This window comes from Ranitomeya imitator, chromosome 5 (assembly GCF_032444005.1).
Source record: "Ranitomeya imitator isolate aRanImi1 chromosome 5, aRanImi1.pri, whole genome shotgun sequence".
In the NCBI taxonomy this organism is placed as follows: domain Eukaryota; kingdom Metazoa; phylum Chordata; class Amphibia; order Anura; family Dendrobatidae; genus Ranitomeya; species Ranitomeya imitator.
In genome coordinates, this window is record NC_091286.1 from 74,214,391 (window position 1) to 74,232,082 (window position 17,692).

General features: G+C 40.8%; 1 protein-coding gene across 1 annotated transcript in view; it reads right to left on the reverse strand.

Moving 5' to 3' along the window:
- The window catches only part of PLCB1 (phospholipase C beta 1), an 865,647-nt gene that overhangs the window by 58,892 nt on the left and 789,063 nt on the right, over positions 1-17,692 (reverse strand). The window contains exon 30 of the mRNA XM_069768815.1: positions 11,828-11,885. Coding sequence (XP_069624916.1) covers positions 11,828-11,885 — 58 coding nt within the window. The remainder of the gene's footprint in view (positions 1-11,827; positions 11,886-17,692) is intronic.

Genomic DNA, 17,692 nt, shown 5'->3' on the forward strand with positions numbered 1-17,692 from the left:
ACACTGCATTAGGCCTACAAATTTGGTATGGGGTGTAGAGAGACGGTGTGTTACACTCCAAGGTGTTCCCCATGTTTCGTCCACATTGCTTCGATCTTCCTACTCTCGTTTAGTAGTTGGTGAAAACTACACTGCATTAGGCCTACAAATTTGGTATGGGGTGTAGAGACGGTGTCTTCCGCTCCAAGATGTTCTCCAGGTTGCCTTTCCTGAGCTTCTATCTTCAGGCTCTTGTTAAATAGTGCTTAAATGGAACAACTGCATTTGGCGTACTAGTTAGTTTGGGGCCTACTAACAGTGTCTGCCGCTCCTTGCTGTTCTCCTGGTTTCCTGTCCTGAAATTCCATTTTCAGGCTCTCGTTAAGTAGTTGTTAATGTTAGACTGCATTTGGCCTACTAGTTGGGTTGGGGCCTACTATCGGTGTCTGCCACTCCTTGCTGTTCTCCTCCACTGAACAAAGCTGTGCCGCCTGTTTACTACTGTTGCCAATTTTGAACTGCATTTCGACTACTTACTGATTTGGGCCTACTCTCTGTGTCAACCTCTCATTCCAGTTGTCCTCCACTGCAATGCCCCCTGATTAGTCCTGTGTTACCAATTTTGAACTGCATTTAGCCAACTTTATTCTTTGGGCCTATATCTGTGTTTCCTCCTCATCCTGCCCATTGCCCAGCCAGTGATAGATGAGTCTGCTGGTACATTGACCCATGACGCAACATTTCCCGTGCACGCTACACTGCAAGATTGTGACCCTGCTGAAATTCAGGTCCCCCTTCCCGCATACCATACCACCTTACACGGGGACAAAGAGGAAGGTGCAGATGAAAGTGCAGGTTCCTTCATCAGGTGGGGGGAGGAATACTAGTTGGCGACGTCACTGGCACAGGGCCTCTCATAGTACGCAAAAGTGTTGCTGCCGGTGGGAGGCGCCCCCGCCGTGCAAACACACCGCTGTACTTTGAGGGGCTCTGTGCCAGTGCCAATGCCAACGAGTGGGCCCCCCCTGCTTGCTCAGGATCACAGCACTTACAAAGTTGAAATACTTACCTCTCCCTGCTCCACTGCCGTGATGTGGTCCAGATTTACTGGGCCCACTAATTACTTGAACCAGCCCTACCCCCCACAACTTTAGCCAAATGACCCCCAATTTCAAATGCCTTCCAATTATTATAAGCTAAATTACGATTGACAAGCTTCTGTAACAAGAATGGATGTTTTTGCCTTTAAAATGGGCAGTGTAGGTGTTTTCCTGGCCTCCACTCACTGCCGACTATGCTCCCCCATTGACTTGCATTGGGTTTCGTGTTTCGGTCGATACCCGACTTTTCGCGATAATCGGCCGATTCCACTCGACTCGACTTTTAAGATAGTCGGGTTTCGCGAAACTCGGCTTGACTCCAAAAAGGTCAAGGTCGCTCAACCCTTCTAGAGCCTTTAACTGTTATGTTATTTTCCAATGCTTTAATTTTCCAAAATGAAGCTTTGTACGCTATGTGAATGGACACTAGTAAGGTCCAGACAGGTGACAGTTATCATCAGATGATGTCTATATGAGTGGCTCCCATAGACAGTGAATGTAGTGACCAAACATACTATGTAATAATTCATTTGCACAGCGATATTGTAATTGCTGAGGGTCTCTGTATAAACTCCATCCCCAGTGATAAAAAGAACCAATCTATTGAGCCAAGATTAAAAAACGTATCTATCTAAGAGTTCCCAATAACAGCTCCACCTGTTTGCAGAATTTGTGATTTTTAACTCAACCAGTTCCAAAGCTCAGAGAGAACAGAGCAACAAGGGAAACTAAAGCTATGAAGAATTTCCAATGGACTGAAGTGGATTCTCGGCTTTAGAAGAGTGCAAGAATGTACTATTGTATTCCTATTGATGGCATTATATATTACTCTGGTCTGGGAGTAGTATACCCCAAGCCTATGAGCACCTCAGTCAGAAATATCCTATTAAAATGTACCTATCCACCATATCTACAAATGTCTCCTTTATTTAATTTATTTCCTTTTTTCACTAGTATAAGGACATGTAATACCGCAACTGAATAATGGTAGTGTCAATATAATCTACTTCCTTCCGTTGGCTGAACAGAAGATTCCACCAGAAAATCAATGTATTTGATTAATATAATGGAATCTTCCTTGTAATCAATCTTGTATAACACAACTAGCTCAGACAGCTAGTGTAGACCATGTCCCACTGCAACCAGTAAAAGTTTACATTCTAACCAGCTCATAAAGAAGCATAGCCGACAGGTCCTCAATTACAAATCCAGCATTAGAACATGGATTAAATGCATGCATATGGCAGGCAGGGGCATGTGAATTAAGTGGTACAGATGAACATGGAGACCCTGCAGCTACATACTGAAAAGCAGGAACCCAGTGTGCCACCATAAGGTGCCTCTCTGCTGCACAATAATACAGCAGGGCTTCTTCGGTAGCCTACCTCCAGAAATCAGCACCCAGTGGAACTTCCTTTTAGAGGGAAGGCCACCAACCCACCAGCATTTGTATATTAATTTCTAAACACCCTTCCTAACAAGCCCTTTATCAGCAAGCTTTCAAGCCCCTATGGATGTGATAACATGGTTTACAATAGCTGGCGTTATGGCCTGCTATCTACAGATCTTGCACGTGTGTGACGCCTCTGAAGTGGACGCTTCCTGGCTTCAGAGGCGCGCTGCTTATGTCTGGAAGTGAAGAAGTCGGCCGATGTCCAGAGAGGAGCTGAAGATCACCTATGGAAACGGATCTTCTTTGCTTCCGGACATTCCTCTGAAGCTGGGAAGCGTACACCCGCCCTCAGAGGAGCAATGACGTGTAGGCAGCAAAGTGGCAGGCACGAGAGACGGCGACAACACTGGCTATTCCAAACCATGCTATCATGCCCACATGGGTGTGATAACATGCTGAGTGGGACCACCAGTCTGGGGAAGCAAAAGCCCCATCAACTAGTGTATGGGAAACTAGCATATGAAAAATGGAGTGCAAAACGACTTTTTCCTTTAAACATCTGTTTATGTGTCAAACATTATAAGTGGCTTGTTAGGCAGGGTGTTTTTAAAAAAAATAGAGAAATGCTGGAGGATTGGACGACATGGTAGACCTGTCAGGCTATTTTAACATTGGCATTATTAGCTAAAACAGTGGCATGTACTACCCCAATGGTCACCACAACTTTACGACAAACCAGTGGCTGACTAATAACAACATGGCAAACATCAGACCTACTCGTATCAAGGCAGGAATATGGTCTATGAGAAAAGAGATCGTTCACAGGGTAGGAGGCAATATAAAACCTAGAGTGCCTTGATAATCCCTCGACAAAAATGTGAATGTTTGTCCTCATTCTACGAAGATTAGCCCCTTAAAAAAATGCTCACTGCATTCAGGAGGACAAACTTATAGAGTATGTTCACACCATTTATTACAAAGACTTTGAAGTTGATGTGCTTCAAAATCCACATGAAAAATCACTTCAAATTCTCATTGAATACTCTTCGACATGGATCAAAGTCAGCTCACCTAAATTTCCATATACTACAGGTCAGGCCCGTCCTGTGCATGGAACATTTGGAGCACGGCCAGAAGAACGTAGGAAGAGATAAGATCCAGCAGTAGGACTCATGCCTGGTTAAAATGCATCTTCGTTATTGTAGATCAATAAAGCAATTCGGAATAAATCATACAAAAAGCAACGATTAAGGAATAACCCTGAAACATTTGTAACTTTTAACTTTTGTATAATTTATTCTACTGATCTACAATAAAGAAGATGCATTTTAACAAGTCATGGCGCTGAGCCCTACTGCTGGATCTGCTTCAAAATCCACATCAATAACTCTGTGTGAACATGCGACTACAGTGTGGCTCCAGAGGAAGAGGCAGAGAAAAACCATACCAGAGGGGTCAACTTTAATTAAGAGGAAAAAGACATTGGTAATTCTCTCAAGAAGACTGGCACTGAGGGCAACACTACATACAATGTTATAGCATAACTGATAATAGCTATGATTATAGAGATTACTTTTCCAGGTTTACTAGATGAATTTTAACATACAAAATGCTTCTTAAATTTGACCCTTTACAACTTCTTTTAAATCGGTGTTACAATTGATTGCTATTGCTTTCTACAGATTACTGGTAGCAGGTAAGAAAGATCAGTGAGGACAATTCTGATTGTGTTTTTTTTCTAGAGTATCTAGGTGCCTACAATAATTGAATGCACTGCCCCCATTGCAGTAAAATAATGTTACAATATACTGTAATTTTGGGGGAAAGCAGGATTCTACTGCGCAGGTGCTGATGGCGCCATCTTGGAGGAAGCAATCTTTTTTTCTCTAGCAAGATGGCACAGCCTGCACAGTAGCAGCAATTGGCAATCCGGTAACTGCTGCTGCGCAGACACGGCCGGCGTCATTTTCAGACTGACTTGTTTTTAAGAATTTAGGTATACCATAAAAAAATTATTAAATACACATTACAGCGATCATGCTGCAGTGCAGGCGCAACCACAAAAGGTGATTTTTTAAAAATCTGTAATGCTGTAGATAAGCCCCCGATGTATCCTGAAAGATGAGAAAAAGAGGTCAGATTATACTCACCCAGTGGGGGTCCCGCTGCGGTCCGGTCCGATGGGTGTTGCGGTCCAGGGCCTCCCATCTTTTTACGATGACGTCCTCTTCTTGTCTTCTTGCTACGGCTCCAGCGCAGGCGTACTTTGTCTGTCCTGTTGAGGGCAGAGCAAAGTACTGCAGTGTGCAGGTGCCGGGGCTCTCTAACCTTTCCCAGCACCTGCGCACTGCAGCACTTTGCTCTGCCCTCAACAGGACAGACAAAGTACGCCTGCGCTGGAGCCGTAGCAAGAAGACAAGAAGAGGACGTCATCGTAAGAAGATGGGAGGCCCCGGACCGGACCGCGACGCCCACCGCAGCAGGACCGCCCCTGGGTGAGTATAATCTAACCTCTTTTTCTCATCCTTCAGGATACATCGTGGGCTTATCTACAACATTCCAGAATGCTGTAGATAAGCCCCTGATGCCGGTGGGCTTACCTCATATACGATTTTGGGGGTGACAGAGTCCCTTTAAACAACAACCACAAGATAGATTCCATCAACCAAGGTATCATTGTAATCAGTATAATGGTGCCAACCTGACACTGTGTGCAGGTTACTGGGCACAATCCTGCTGACAGGATCCCTTTAATCACATTACAATCAGCAAGTCAAACCCTGATCTGCACTGATGAGGGCTAAGTACCATGAAACAGCTATCCATAGATTGGTGTCTAGCTCGGCTAATATCATATTACAAATTTCACTTAAAGGTGGGCTCTTGACTTAAAGGTAACTGCCGCTTCTGTTCAGCACTAGCAGGATCATTTCCTTTTAGGAAAGAGTTAATTTGAAAAATATTCTGTACAATAGTACATGTAAAGGATATCTATCTGCAGTCATGGCCAAAAGTGTTGGCACCCTTGAAATTGTTCCAGAAAATGAGGCATTTCTCCCAGAAAATAATTGCAAGTACACGATTTGTTATACACATGTTTATTTCCTTTATATGTTGGAACAACACAACGACAAACTGAATAAAGGCAAAGTACTCCTACAACGACACCATTAGAGGCTGCAGAGCTGGCATGCAATATGGCATTTGGTGGACGTGAATGCACCTTTCTTGATCACCGCTGGCCTCTACTAGTAGATTTCACATCCCCCATTGCCTTTGCTTTCAAGCCACCTTATTAGCAGAGCTCCCTGGATTTACTTGGTGATATGCTTTAAATTACAGCCAGGTTGTGAGGAAACATTTCCAGGCGGTCTATGCAAATATGTATTAGAATGATTTTAGGTAATTAAAATGCTAAGAAATAAAAATTGGCTTGAAGTACGATCTAGACTTATCAAATTTTATCATTAAAAAATGCTAATGCCACACACGGCAACGACTCGCTGTAGGAGGGAAGGGCTATCTTTGAAGCTTTGGCTGGTTCAGCGACTATCTGATATTGATCTCTTCATGCCACATATATACTGTACATCTGAGGAGACTCAATTGTTGATACTATATACATTGCTCATAATATTGGTTAATCAATGTCATTCTACCCACACTGGCAAACTTTTTGGGGGTCAATTTTTCTCTTAAATTCCTGCCATGGCTGTATCGGTGGATCATTAGTAACAATTGATATTAAGGTCTACGTTATTCATAGGATTCATCCAGCACTTTATTTTTTAAAACAAAGCCAAGTATGATCTGAAAGTAAAAATATAATGTATTTTCACCTACCAATCACCTGCCTCAGCTCCATAATGCTGCCCGGGTGCTGCAATGGACAGCCCCTTCTACAAAGCATAGCGTGATGCCCACTGAACTCAATGGACTCACTGTCAACACAGTTGTAAAATATATGACATGGTGCCAGAGCCAGATCCATTGCATGATTGACACCTATAGTGGCCAATGGATCCCACTGATTTAGAATGGGATCTATTATGTTCGGTTTTAGTGTTTTAATGAACTGTCAGCTCATACAGGGCTTTCCCAGCCAGAGTTTGCCTTGGCAACTCTGTTCAGCAGATCCCTGGATTTAACCCTTTGAAGAGATTCTGTCACCAGGTTTTTGCTATGACAATCTGAGAGCAAAATAATGTAGTGGAAGAGACCCCGATTCCAGTGATGTGTCACTTACTGGTGTCTGTTTTGCTGCTTCAATATAATCAGTCTCTTATCAGGGAAACATTATCACTAGAGACAAGCTTCCTTGTGCCTCCTAGTCTGCACACCCAGCATTGGTTAGCAGCTCTCTGTCACTATACAATGTACAGGGAAAGTAGTGGCGTGAGCAGGTTATACAAAGCTCAACAACTGAGCTCTGCTAGATCTGCAGCAGAAGAAAATGTGATTCTATCACAACTGCTGCACCCAGTAACACAAGTGATACAACACTTAGTAATAATAATTTGAAATATTTTTAGTTGTGTGGGGAAAAACAAAGTAACCAAACACAGAAAGTAGATCGCATGCACGATATGAAGATTAATACAATAATGCTCTAGAAACAAGAATCTGTGTTATATAGCTCAATACGAAGGCATGAAATATTGTTTCATTACATTTAATGATAATACATCAATAAATTAAAATAACTGCAAGTAAAAGGACAAACATATAGAGTACGTACCATTATTTCGATAGAAAAAAACAACAAATAACTCATACTATACTTGAATTGTTTCATATTAATGATCAATAAGAAAAAATCTAATTTAAGCAGTGGCATTCGGAACAGATAAAGTTGCAGATGGAATTAACTCTTTACACAGCAATGTGAGTTTCGAGAAGGGAGCATAGAGGCAACTGTGTATGTTATTATTACATTTAAGAAAAGTAGTAGGAAAAGAAAAAGGTATCGCATCAAACATCAATAAAAGCATAGAAATAACTTTGCGTGAAAGTAAAATAAAATTGCACTAGTAGGTCAATCCAAGTTTTCTCGATAAATTCTCTACAATACATACATTTAAATAACACAAGATGTATCTGTTAGGGTTGGCGGAACGCACTAAATAAAATATAATAATAAAGTGCGTTCGCCACACGGTTTCCACCATGCAGGAATGGTAAACTGCAACTAGTAAGGACAATGGAGAAACAAAGCAGTGAACGTAGTTTGCCAGCACAGAATTAAATGTCATCCAGTGCTGAAACACGTGCTGTGCCAATCGCATACAGCGACGGAAAGACACTCTGCAGCAGAGCTGTGTTATAAGCACACTGCCACAGAGTTGTTTAGATGCAAAACACAAACCCTGTTAACTTCACAGGTGTTCGCTACCTCACTGAGGCAAGGGAACCACTAGTGGACTCAAACACAAGGCGTGCACACACAGAACTCCTCTCCGGAGAAGCCAGAATTCTTAAGGCTAAACGCCAGCTCTGAACCCACACAATCTCCTCTCCGGAGGTGCCAGAATTCTAAGGCTATGTGCACACGTATATTGGTCCACTGCGGATTTTTCCGCAGCAGATTTGATAAATCGGCAGGGCAAAAACGCTGCGTTTTTGCTGCAGATTTATCGCGGATTTACCTCGGTTTTTCTGCGGATTTCACTGCGGTTTTACAACTGCGGTTTTCTATAGGTGCAGCTGTAAAACCGCTGCGGAATCCGCAGAAAGAAGTGACATGCTGCGGAATGTAAACCGCTGCGTTTCCGCACAGTTTTTTCCGCAGCATGTGCACAGCGTTTTTTGTTTCCCATAAGTTTACATTGTTAATTGTAAACTCATGGGAAACTGCTGCGGATCCGCAGCGTTTTCCGTATCGTGTGCACATACCCTAAAGGTTCTAGGCCTGTCCTGTGCACATTCAAACAAGTCCACACTACTGTTAGGTTCCACACTCTCACATCAACGATCTTAGCGCGCTGGCAGGCTCGTCAACAATCATTTTATAGATTTTGCCAATCAGACAGCACCTTGCTCATGGGCCAATACGAAGCCGGACCAGGACCTGAGCATGTGACGGCCGACTACTAATGAGAAGTTGCCTCACGAGCATGCTCTGTAGAGCAAATCCTGGACTTAGTCTCAGGAGAGATCGCTCGCTGCTGTCTATTATTAGTTACCATAGCTTAACCTGGAGAGGCAGTGGTAATCATCCGCACAGACTGAGTCTGAGCAAGCCGACGAGACCAACGTCTTTGCTGAGCAGCATCCACTGCAGTCGGGACTGAATGGGAGACCGCAGAAGAAGATTGGGCTTGGGATCTATCCCGTGCAGAGGAAGAATCCCAACACCTAACAGTATCATTCATAATAGGTGATTAACACAGCTCACTTCCTCACCCTTCCTGCACAATGAGCTGTGCACAGATAACAGAGAATGCTTAGAAAATTCTCCCATAGGAGCCAATGACCAGCTATTGACTACTAGTGGCTTTGATCCACGTGTCTCCCATAGTATATAACTAAATCTCAGGGAAGCTGGCAGCCCTCATAATCATATATAGAAAACAGAAAAATAATCGAAATTCATAGGTGATACATTCCCTTTAATAGATAAACAGCCTAACAAATAAACAAGGAACCTACAGCAGAACTTGGAATTGCGTCCAAAATGACCCCTCCATCCAACAGGAGAAAGTGCCGCGAAATTGAACGTTCATCATTCTTATGATCAATAGATGTAAGGGAGAGAGATAAGTAGATAAATGGATATGAGATAGATAAATAAATAGATACAAGTAGATAATCATTATACAGGTGCTTCTTTCTAAATTAGAATATTATCAAAAAGTTAATTTATTTCAGTTCTTAAATACAGAAGGTGAAACTCATATATTATATAGAGTCATTAGAAACAGAGTGATCTATTTCACATGTTTACTTTTGTTAATGTTGATGATTATGGCTTACAGCCAATGAAAATACAAAAGTCATTATCTCAGTAAATTAGAATAATTAAGAAAAAACACCTACAAAAGCTTCCTAAGGATTTAAAAAGGTCCCTTAATCTGTTTCAGTAGGCTCCACACTCATGGGGAAGACTGCTGACTTGACAGATGTCCAGAAGGCAGTCATAGACATATTCCACAAGGAGGGTAAGCTACAAAAAAGGTCATTGCTCAAAAAGCTGGCTGTTCACAGAGTGCTGTATCCAAGCATATTAATGGAAGGTTGAGTGGAAGGAAAAAGTATGGTAGAAAAAGGTGCACAAGCAACTGGGACAACGGCAGCCTTGAAAGGATTGTTAAGAAAAGGTCATTCAAAAATGGAGGGAAATTCACAAGGAGTGGACAGCTACTGGAGTCATTGCTTCAAGAGCCACCACACACAGACGTATCCAGGACATGGACTACAAGTGTCGCATTCTTTGTGTCAGGCCACTCATGACCAATAGACAACGTCAGAAGCCAGAAGAGTCCTACCTGGGCCAAGGAGAAAAAGAACTGTACTGTTGCTCAGTGGTCCAAGGTGTTGTTTTCAGATGAAAGTAAATTTTCCATTTCAATTGGAAATCAAGGCCCCAGAGTCTGGAGGAAGAGTGGAGCACTTCATAATTCACTCTGCCGACAAGCTTTTTGGAGATATAAATTTCATTCTCCAGCAGGACTTGGCACCTGTCCACACTGCCAAAAGTACCAATACCTGGCTTATAAACCACAGCATCACTGTGCTTGATTGGCCAGCAAACTCACCTGACCTTAACCCCATAAAGAATCTATGGGGTATTGTCAAGAGGAAGATGAGAGACAACAGACCTAACAATGCAGACGAGCTGAAGGCAGCTATCAAAGCAACCTGGGCTTCCATAACACCTCAGCAGTGTCACAGGCGGAACGCCTCCATACCACGCCACATTGATGCAGTAATTGATGTAAAAGGAGCCCCGACCAAGTACTGAGTGCATTTACTGAACATACATTTCAGTAGGCTAACATTTCAGATTTTAAAATAATTTTTCAAGCTGGTGTTAAAGTATTTTAATTTACTGAGATAATGACCTTTGAGTTTTCATTGGCTGCAAGCCATAATCATTAACATTAACAGAAATAAACACTTGAAATAGATCACTCTGTTTGTAATGACTCTATCCAATATATGAGTTTCACTTTTTGTATTGAAGAACTGAAATAAATTAACTTTTTGATGATATTCTAATTTTGAGAGAAGCACTTGCATGTGAGATAGATAGATAGATAGATAGATAGATAGATAGATAGATAGATAGATAAGATCAATTGTAACAGTACACTATGACTGAATAAATGATCAGTGCAAGGCCTCCCATGTAAAACATCCACTTTTTGGAAAATATATAAAAATAGTAAAAGCAGCCAGCATTCCAGTATTTACCAAAAATAGGTGGGCTTTATCTAGCCCAGGGGTCCCCAACTCCAGTCCTCAAGGCCCACCAACAGGTCATGTTTTCAGGATTTCCTTTGCATTGCACAGGTGATGCAATTATTACCTGGGCAAGATTAAGGAAATCCTGAAAACATGACATGTTGGTGGGCCTTGAGGACTGGAGTTGGGGACCCCTGATCTAGCCCATATGGCATGGTGATGTTTGATTGCAGTGAACCTTTTTTTCTGGAAAAAAGGTTCACTGCAACCAAACTGTCACCATGACACATGGGCTAAATAAAATTCACTTTTTTTTGGTAAATACTGGAATGCTGGCTGCTTTTACTATTTTTAGATAGATACATAGATAAGTGGAAAAACTAGAGCAGCACGAGAACAATGAGGGTGCAAAGCCTCACTGGCAAAAACCAAATGATCCAGAAAAGAAAAGCAACTGGAAACAGCACAAGTTTGAGAAAGGTTCACATTTCTGATGCGAAACGTCACCACAGTTGGCCATTAAAAAACACTTTTTGCATTAATTTTTGGTGTGCTTCCAGATAGATAGATAGATAGATAGATAGATAGATGTGATTGCATACTCTAGCTTCCTCTTAGCTTGGGAATAAATCAATAGAAAATGAAATGAAATCCATTTACATTGTCTTTATATCTTAATATTGAACAAGAAAAATATTTCATCCTTAGGTTTCTCCAGACACATTTCCTCCTTACCGTCTTATATTAGATTTTTATTCCATTATTTTTCTCCAGCAACCTCTATTACTTTACCACTACCTGATGTATTAGAGTCATTATCCGGCTGAAATGTAGCTGTCATAATTAAAACTGAAAAACATTGTGTCTATCTGCATTGGATCAGTAACCACATATTTATTACTGAGTGGAACATGAATCTTCCATATAAATGCAATCAAGGCAGATACCGTACCCTTTTAATGTATTGCACAACTTCCTGGATATAGGATCTGATCATCTCTGTCTTCTCCCTATAGACAAACATGGACATGACATTAGAATTCACTATATAACATTACAGCAGACTGGACATTATTAGAAAGATAATTCCATACATCAATGTTTTAACATGCAAAATTTGAAAAAAAAAGTATATATATATATATATATATATAATATTGTATACACAGCATCTCAACAATTCCAGTACAAACGGAGACAATATAGTAATAATCTGAGAAATAACTAGTATGGGAGAATGCTAGCTGAGTGACAAGATCTGAAAAATAACATGAAAACTAATCCAACAAATAAGGGATGCAAGGGTTAGAAACATCTGTCCACAAATGCACCAAATTTTCCACAGGATCTTATAGCTATAAACCACTATCCCCTTGATGAAGCCAGATTAAAAGCGAAACGTGTCGGGACGACTTGTTTTTAGGTTTTAACAATTGTAGTGGCTGTCCCTGTCCCTTGCACTGTACTACAAACACACCACCAACATAATTACTGCAACAATTGGAAAGTGGAGGAATAATGATCTAACGCAATATTGGAAAATACACACAAAAGATTTAGACCACAAGTTAGTTATATTTTAAGAATATTTTTAGTGTCAGGCATATCACATTTTTCATTGTCAACAATACCTAATAAAAATAATACTATAATAATTTCATTGGAACAAGAAGTTAAAAATGTTTCTTCCATGTGGACTAATTTATATTTATATTGTTATTGTACTGTGATAAATTTGACCACACTCTCAGACTTATGTCTAGTTTAAAGGCCCATTTACCCTGGCTGATAATATGTCAGATTCGAACAGTAATGACCCATCAGTCACAATAATTGTGTAATGTTAATATGGTGAGCAACTGAACAATGTGTCCAAAAATTCTCCTTCACCGAGCATGAAATCATTTTAGGAGAGTAAAAATTTTTGAAGATCGTGTAAATGGAGATTAACCTACAACAAGAGGCTGGGAAATTCAAGATTCATAAATTCATTCAGTCATAAATAGGTTTGACCAAGTTCCAAGGCAATACTTCAGTATGAATTGTAGCATTGGAAATTTGTAAATGGAGCAAATATATATTCGTAACTAGCAAAAAAATTGCTTTGTTAATTCGATGAAACATTCTTTTATACAATATCGATGGGAATACTTGAAAAGATTGTACAATAATATACAAATTCATATACTCAAAATAACTAGTATCACTTATGGAATTTATATGGGGTCCTATCTACCCATGCAAATGTAGGCTTCAGCCTAGGAGATGATTCTCGTTAGGACAGGTTCACAGCAAAGATAATCACCTTATCATGGCTGCAGGGCATGTATGAGTTGGTCAATTTATGTGCTAATTATTCTCATTTTCCCTACAGTATTTTCTAGAGCAGTAATGCAATTCAAATTTCAAGTATCTCATGTTTTCATTCTATAGCGCTACAGAGTGCTACTTTATTTGTTGGTTATATACACCCAGCTTGCACCTGTACACACCAGTTTTCTGTTTGGAAGTGACGGTCAGTCTTTTGATATTTGAACATTGCAGAAATCTACAAGTCATTATCTGTCTGTGTCAACATAGAGCATGATGTTCGATGTTACAATATAATGATCGTTATTCAACTATTTATTCTGGTCCTGTAGAAACACTTGTCTGACATAATTTGTTGGTCGTGAGTTACGATCGCATCATTCATCGTTTTAATGATTATCTGCTCGTATAAATGAACCCTAAATTTATAGTATCTAAATTTTAGGTAGGATCAGTAAATCTGCCCAAGTGTGTACAAATTTAAATGGGTGGGTTCAGAGAAATCCACAGCAAAATCGACAGAAACATATATACTGCTGTTTACAAGCGGAAAAATGGACCTGGCGGTCACAAAAAATCCTATAGCAGAATGATGAGGCTTTATGCACATAGTCCAAGTAGTCCGGCAGTTTCACAAATATATCATAGCATAGAGTCCATGCAGCTCCATACCTCACATGCTATTCCATGGTAATGGTTGGCACAGTTATAATGGAAATACAATGGGTTGCGATAGTATCCCACCCCTTGGCTTTTTACATATTTTGTTACATTACAAACTGTGTTTAAATAGTTTTGCAATTTGAGTTGTGTGTGACACATCACTAAATAGTCTAAGTTGGTGAAGTGAAGTGCAAAAAATATATACGCATACATTACATTTATGGAATAAAATAAATAAAAACTGATATGTGCACATGTATTCAACTCTTTTGCTATGAAGCCCCTAAAAATGTCTGGTCTGTCAGTATATAAACTTTACCTTTTCTGAAAGGCCACATATGCTGCAACACTATTAGGTAAGAGGCACCACTAACCAAACACCATGAAGACCAAGACCAAGGAGATCTCCAACCCAGTCAGGGACAAAAGTTGTTGAGAAGTTCAAGTCAGGGTTGGGTTATTGAAAAAAAAAAACAATCTCTGATGATCCCTCGGAGCACCATCAAATCCATTATCATCAAACGTAAAGAACATGGTAACACAACAAACCTGCCAAGAGAGGGTCGACCACTAAAACTCTCAGCCCGGGCAAGGAGGGCATTAATCAGAGAGGCAGCACAGAGACCAAAGGTAACCCTGAAGGACCTTCAGTGTTCCCAATCAGAGACTGGAAAATCTGTCCATATGACCACAATAAGACATACACTCTATAGAGGTGGCTCTTATGGAAAAGTGAGCAGAAAAAAGCCTTTACTTACACACAAAAATTGTTAGGCTCATTTTGAGTTTGCCAAAAGACATGTGGGAGACTCCCCAAATGCATGCGGGAAGGTGAGATGAGACAAAATTTTTTTTTTTTGGCCAACAAGGTAAACGCTATGCGAGGTGCTAAACCAATACAGCTCATAACTTCAAGAATACTATCCCCACAGTGATCTATGGTGGTGGCATCATCATGCTGTGGGCATGTTTTTGGCACCAGGAACAGGGAAAATGGTCCATGTCAAGAGGAAGATGGATGGTGTGAAATACAGGGATATTCTTGAGCAAAACCTGTTTCAGTCTCCAAGTGACTTGAGACACTCCAGTGGTTTAAGTGGAAATGTGTAAATGTTTTGGAGTGGCCTAGTCAAAGCCCAGACCATAATCCAATTGAGAATCTGTGGTTAGACTTGAAGATTGCTGTTCACCAGAGGAAGCCATCTAACTTGAATGAACTGAAGCAGTTTTGCCTTGAGGAAAGGGCAAAATCCCAATGGAAAGCTCAGAGATTTATCCAAAGCGACTTACATCTGTAATTACCACAAAAGGAGGCTCTAAAAAGTACTGACTTTAGGGGGGAGAATAATTATGCACACTGAAGTGTTCAGTTATGTTGTCCTATGTGTTGTTTACTTCACAATTAAAAGAAAACCAAAGGTTCACAGTTGTAGGCATGCACTGATGCAAACCCTCAAAAAAATAGTGAAACTTCAGGTTGTGAGGTAGCAAAACATGAATAATGCCAAGGGGGTGAATACTTTTGCAAGCCACTGTATTTAACCCCTTTACCCCCAAGGGTGGTTTGCACGTTAATGACCGGGCCAATTTTTACAATTCTGACCACTGTCCCTTTATGAGGTTATAACTCTGGAACGCTTCAACGGATCTTGGCGATTCTGAGATTGTTTTCTTGTAACATATTGTACTTTATGATAGTGGTAAAATTTCTTCGATATAACTTGCGTTTATTTGTGAAAAAAACGGAAATTTGGCGAAAATATTGAAAATTTCGCAATTTTCCAACTTTGAATTTTTATTCTGTTAAACCAGAGAGTTAAGTGACGCAATATAGTTAATAAATAACATTACCCACATGTCTACTTTACATCAGCACAATTTTGGAAACAAAATTTTTTTTTTCTAGGAAGTTACAAGGGTTAAAATTTGACCAGCAATTTCTCATTTTTACAACAAAATTTACAAAACCATTTTTTTAGGGACCACCTCACATTTGAAGTCATTTTGAGGGGTCTATATGGCAGAAAATACCCAAAAGTTACACCATTCTAAAAACTGCACCCCCCAAGCTGCTCAAAACCACATTTAAGAAGTTTATTAACCTTTCAGGTGTTTCACAGCAGCAGAAGCAACATGGAAGGAAAAAATTAACATTTTACTTTTTAGTCACAAAAATGTTCTTTCAGCAATAATTTTTTTAATTTCCCAAGGGTAAAAGGAGAAATTGGACCCCAAAAGTTGTTGTCCACTTTGTCCTGAGTACGCTGATACCCCATATGTGGGGGGGAGCCACTGTTTGGGCGCATGGCAGAGCTCAGAAGGAAAGGAGCGCCGTTTGACATTTTCAAGCTAAAATTGGCTGGAATTGAGATCGGACGCCATGTCGCGTTAAGACAGCCCCTGATGTGCCTAAACAGTGGAAACCCCCCCCACAAGTGACCCCATTTTGGAAACTAGACCCCCTAAGGAACTTATCTAGGTGTGTGGTGAGCACTTTTATCCGCCAAGTGCTTCACGAAAGTTTATAATGCCCGGGCGTGAAAATAAAAAATCCTATTTTTTCCACAAACATGATGGTTTAGTCCCCAATTTTTTATTTTCTCAAAGGTAAAAGGAGAAATTGGACCACAAAAGTTGTTGTCCAATTTGTCCTGAGTACGCTGATACCCCATATGTGGGGGGGAACCACTGTTTGGGCGCATGGCAGGGCTCAGAAGGAAAGGAGCGCCATTTGACATTTTCAAGCTAAAATTGGCTGGAATTGAGATAGGACGCCATGTCGCGTTTGGACAGCCCCTGATGTGCCTAAACAGTGGAAACCCCCCACAAGTGACCCCATTTTGGAAACTAGACCCCCTAAGGAACTTATCTAGGTGTGTCGTGAGAATTTTGAACCTCCAAGTGCTTCACTAAAGTCTATGATGCCCGGCGTGAAAATAAAAAATTCTATTTTTTCCCCCACAAAAATGATCTTTCAGCCCCCAATTTTTTATTTTCCCAAGGGTAACAGGAGAAATTGGACCCCAAAAGTTGTTGTCCAATTTGTCCTGAGTACGCTGGTACCTCATATGTGGGAGAAAACTACTGTTTGGGCACACTTCGGGGCTCGGAAGGGAAGTAGTGACGTTTTGGAATGCAGACTTTGATGGAATTGTCTGCAGACATCATGTGCCATTTGGTGAGCCCCTGATGTGCCTAAACAGTAGAAACTCCCCACAAGTGACCCCATTTTGGAAACTTGACCCCCTAAGGAACTTAACTAGGTGTGTCGTGAGAATTTTGAACCTCCAAGTGCTTCACTAAAGTCTATGATGCCCGGCGTGAAAATAAAAAATTCTATTTTTTCCCCCACAAAAATGATCTTTCAGCCCCCAATTTTTTATTTTCCCAAGGGTAACAGGAGAAATTGGACCCCAAAAGTTGTTGTCCAATTTGTTCTGAGTACGCTGGTACCCCATATGTGGGAAAAAACTGTTTGGGCACTTCGGGACTCAGAAGGGAAGCAGTGACTATTTGGAATGCAGACTTTGATGGACTAGTTCTGAGGGCGTCATGTTCCGTTTGCAGAGCCCCTGATGTGCCTAAACAGTAAAAAAAAACCCACAAGTGACATCATTTTGGAACCTAGACCCCCAAGGAACTTACTTAGATGTGCCCCCTCTTTGGAACTAATCTACTGGTTCCTGTTAAGTAAATTAGTAGTGCACGGAGGTGTGGTACAATTTGAAGCAGTCCTTCATACACAGGCCAGGTTTGTCGGGGCAGGTGTCGCATTGATAGATGGTGTCCTTGCGTACTCCTCTTTTGTAGCACACTCGGCACCTTTTTTGCGGCTTACTTTTTC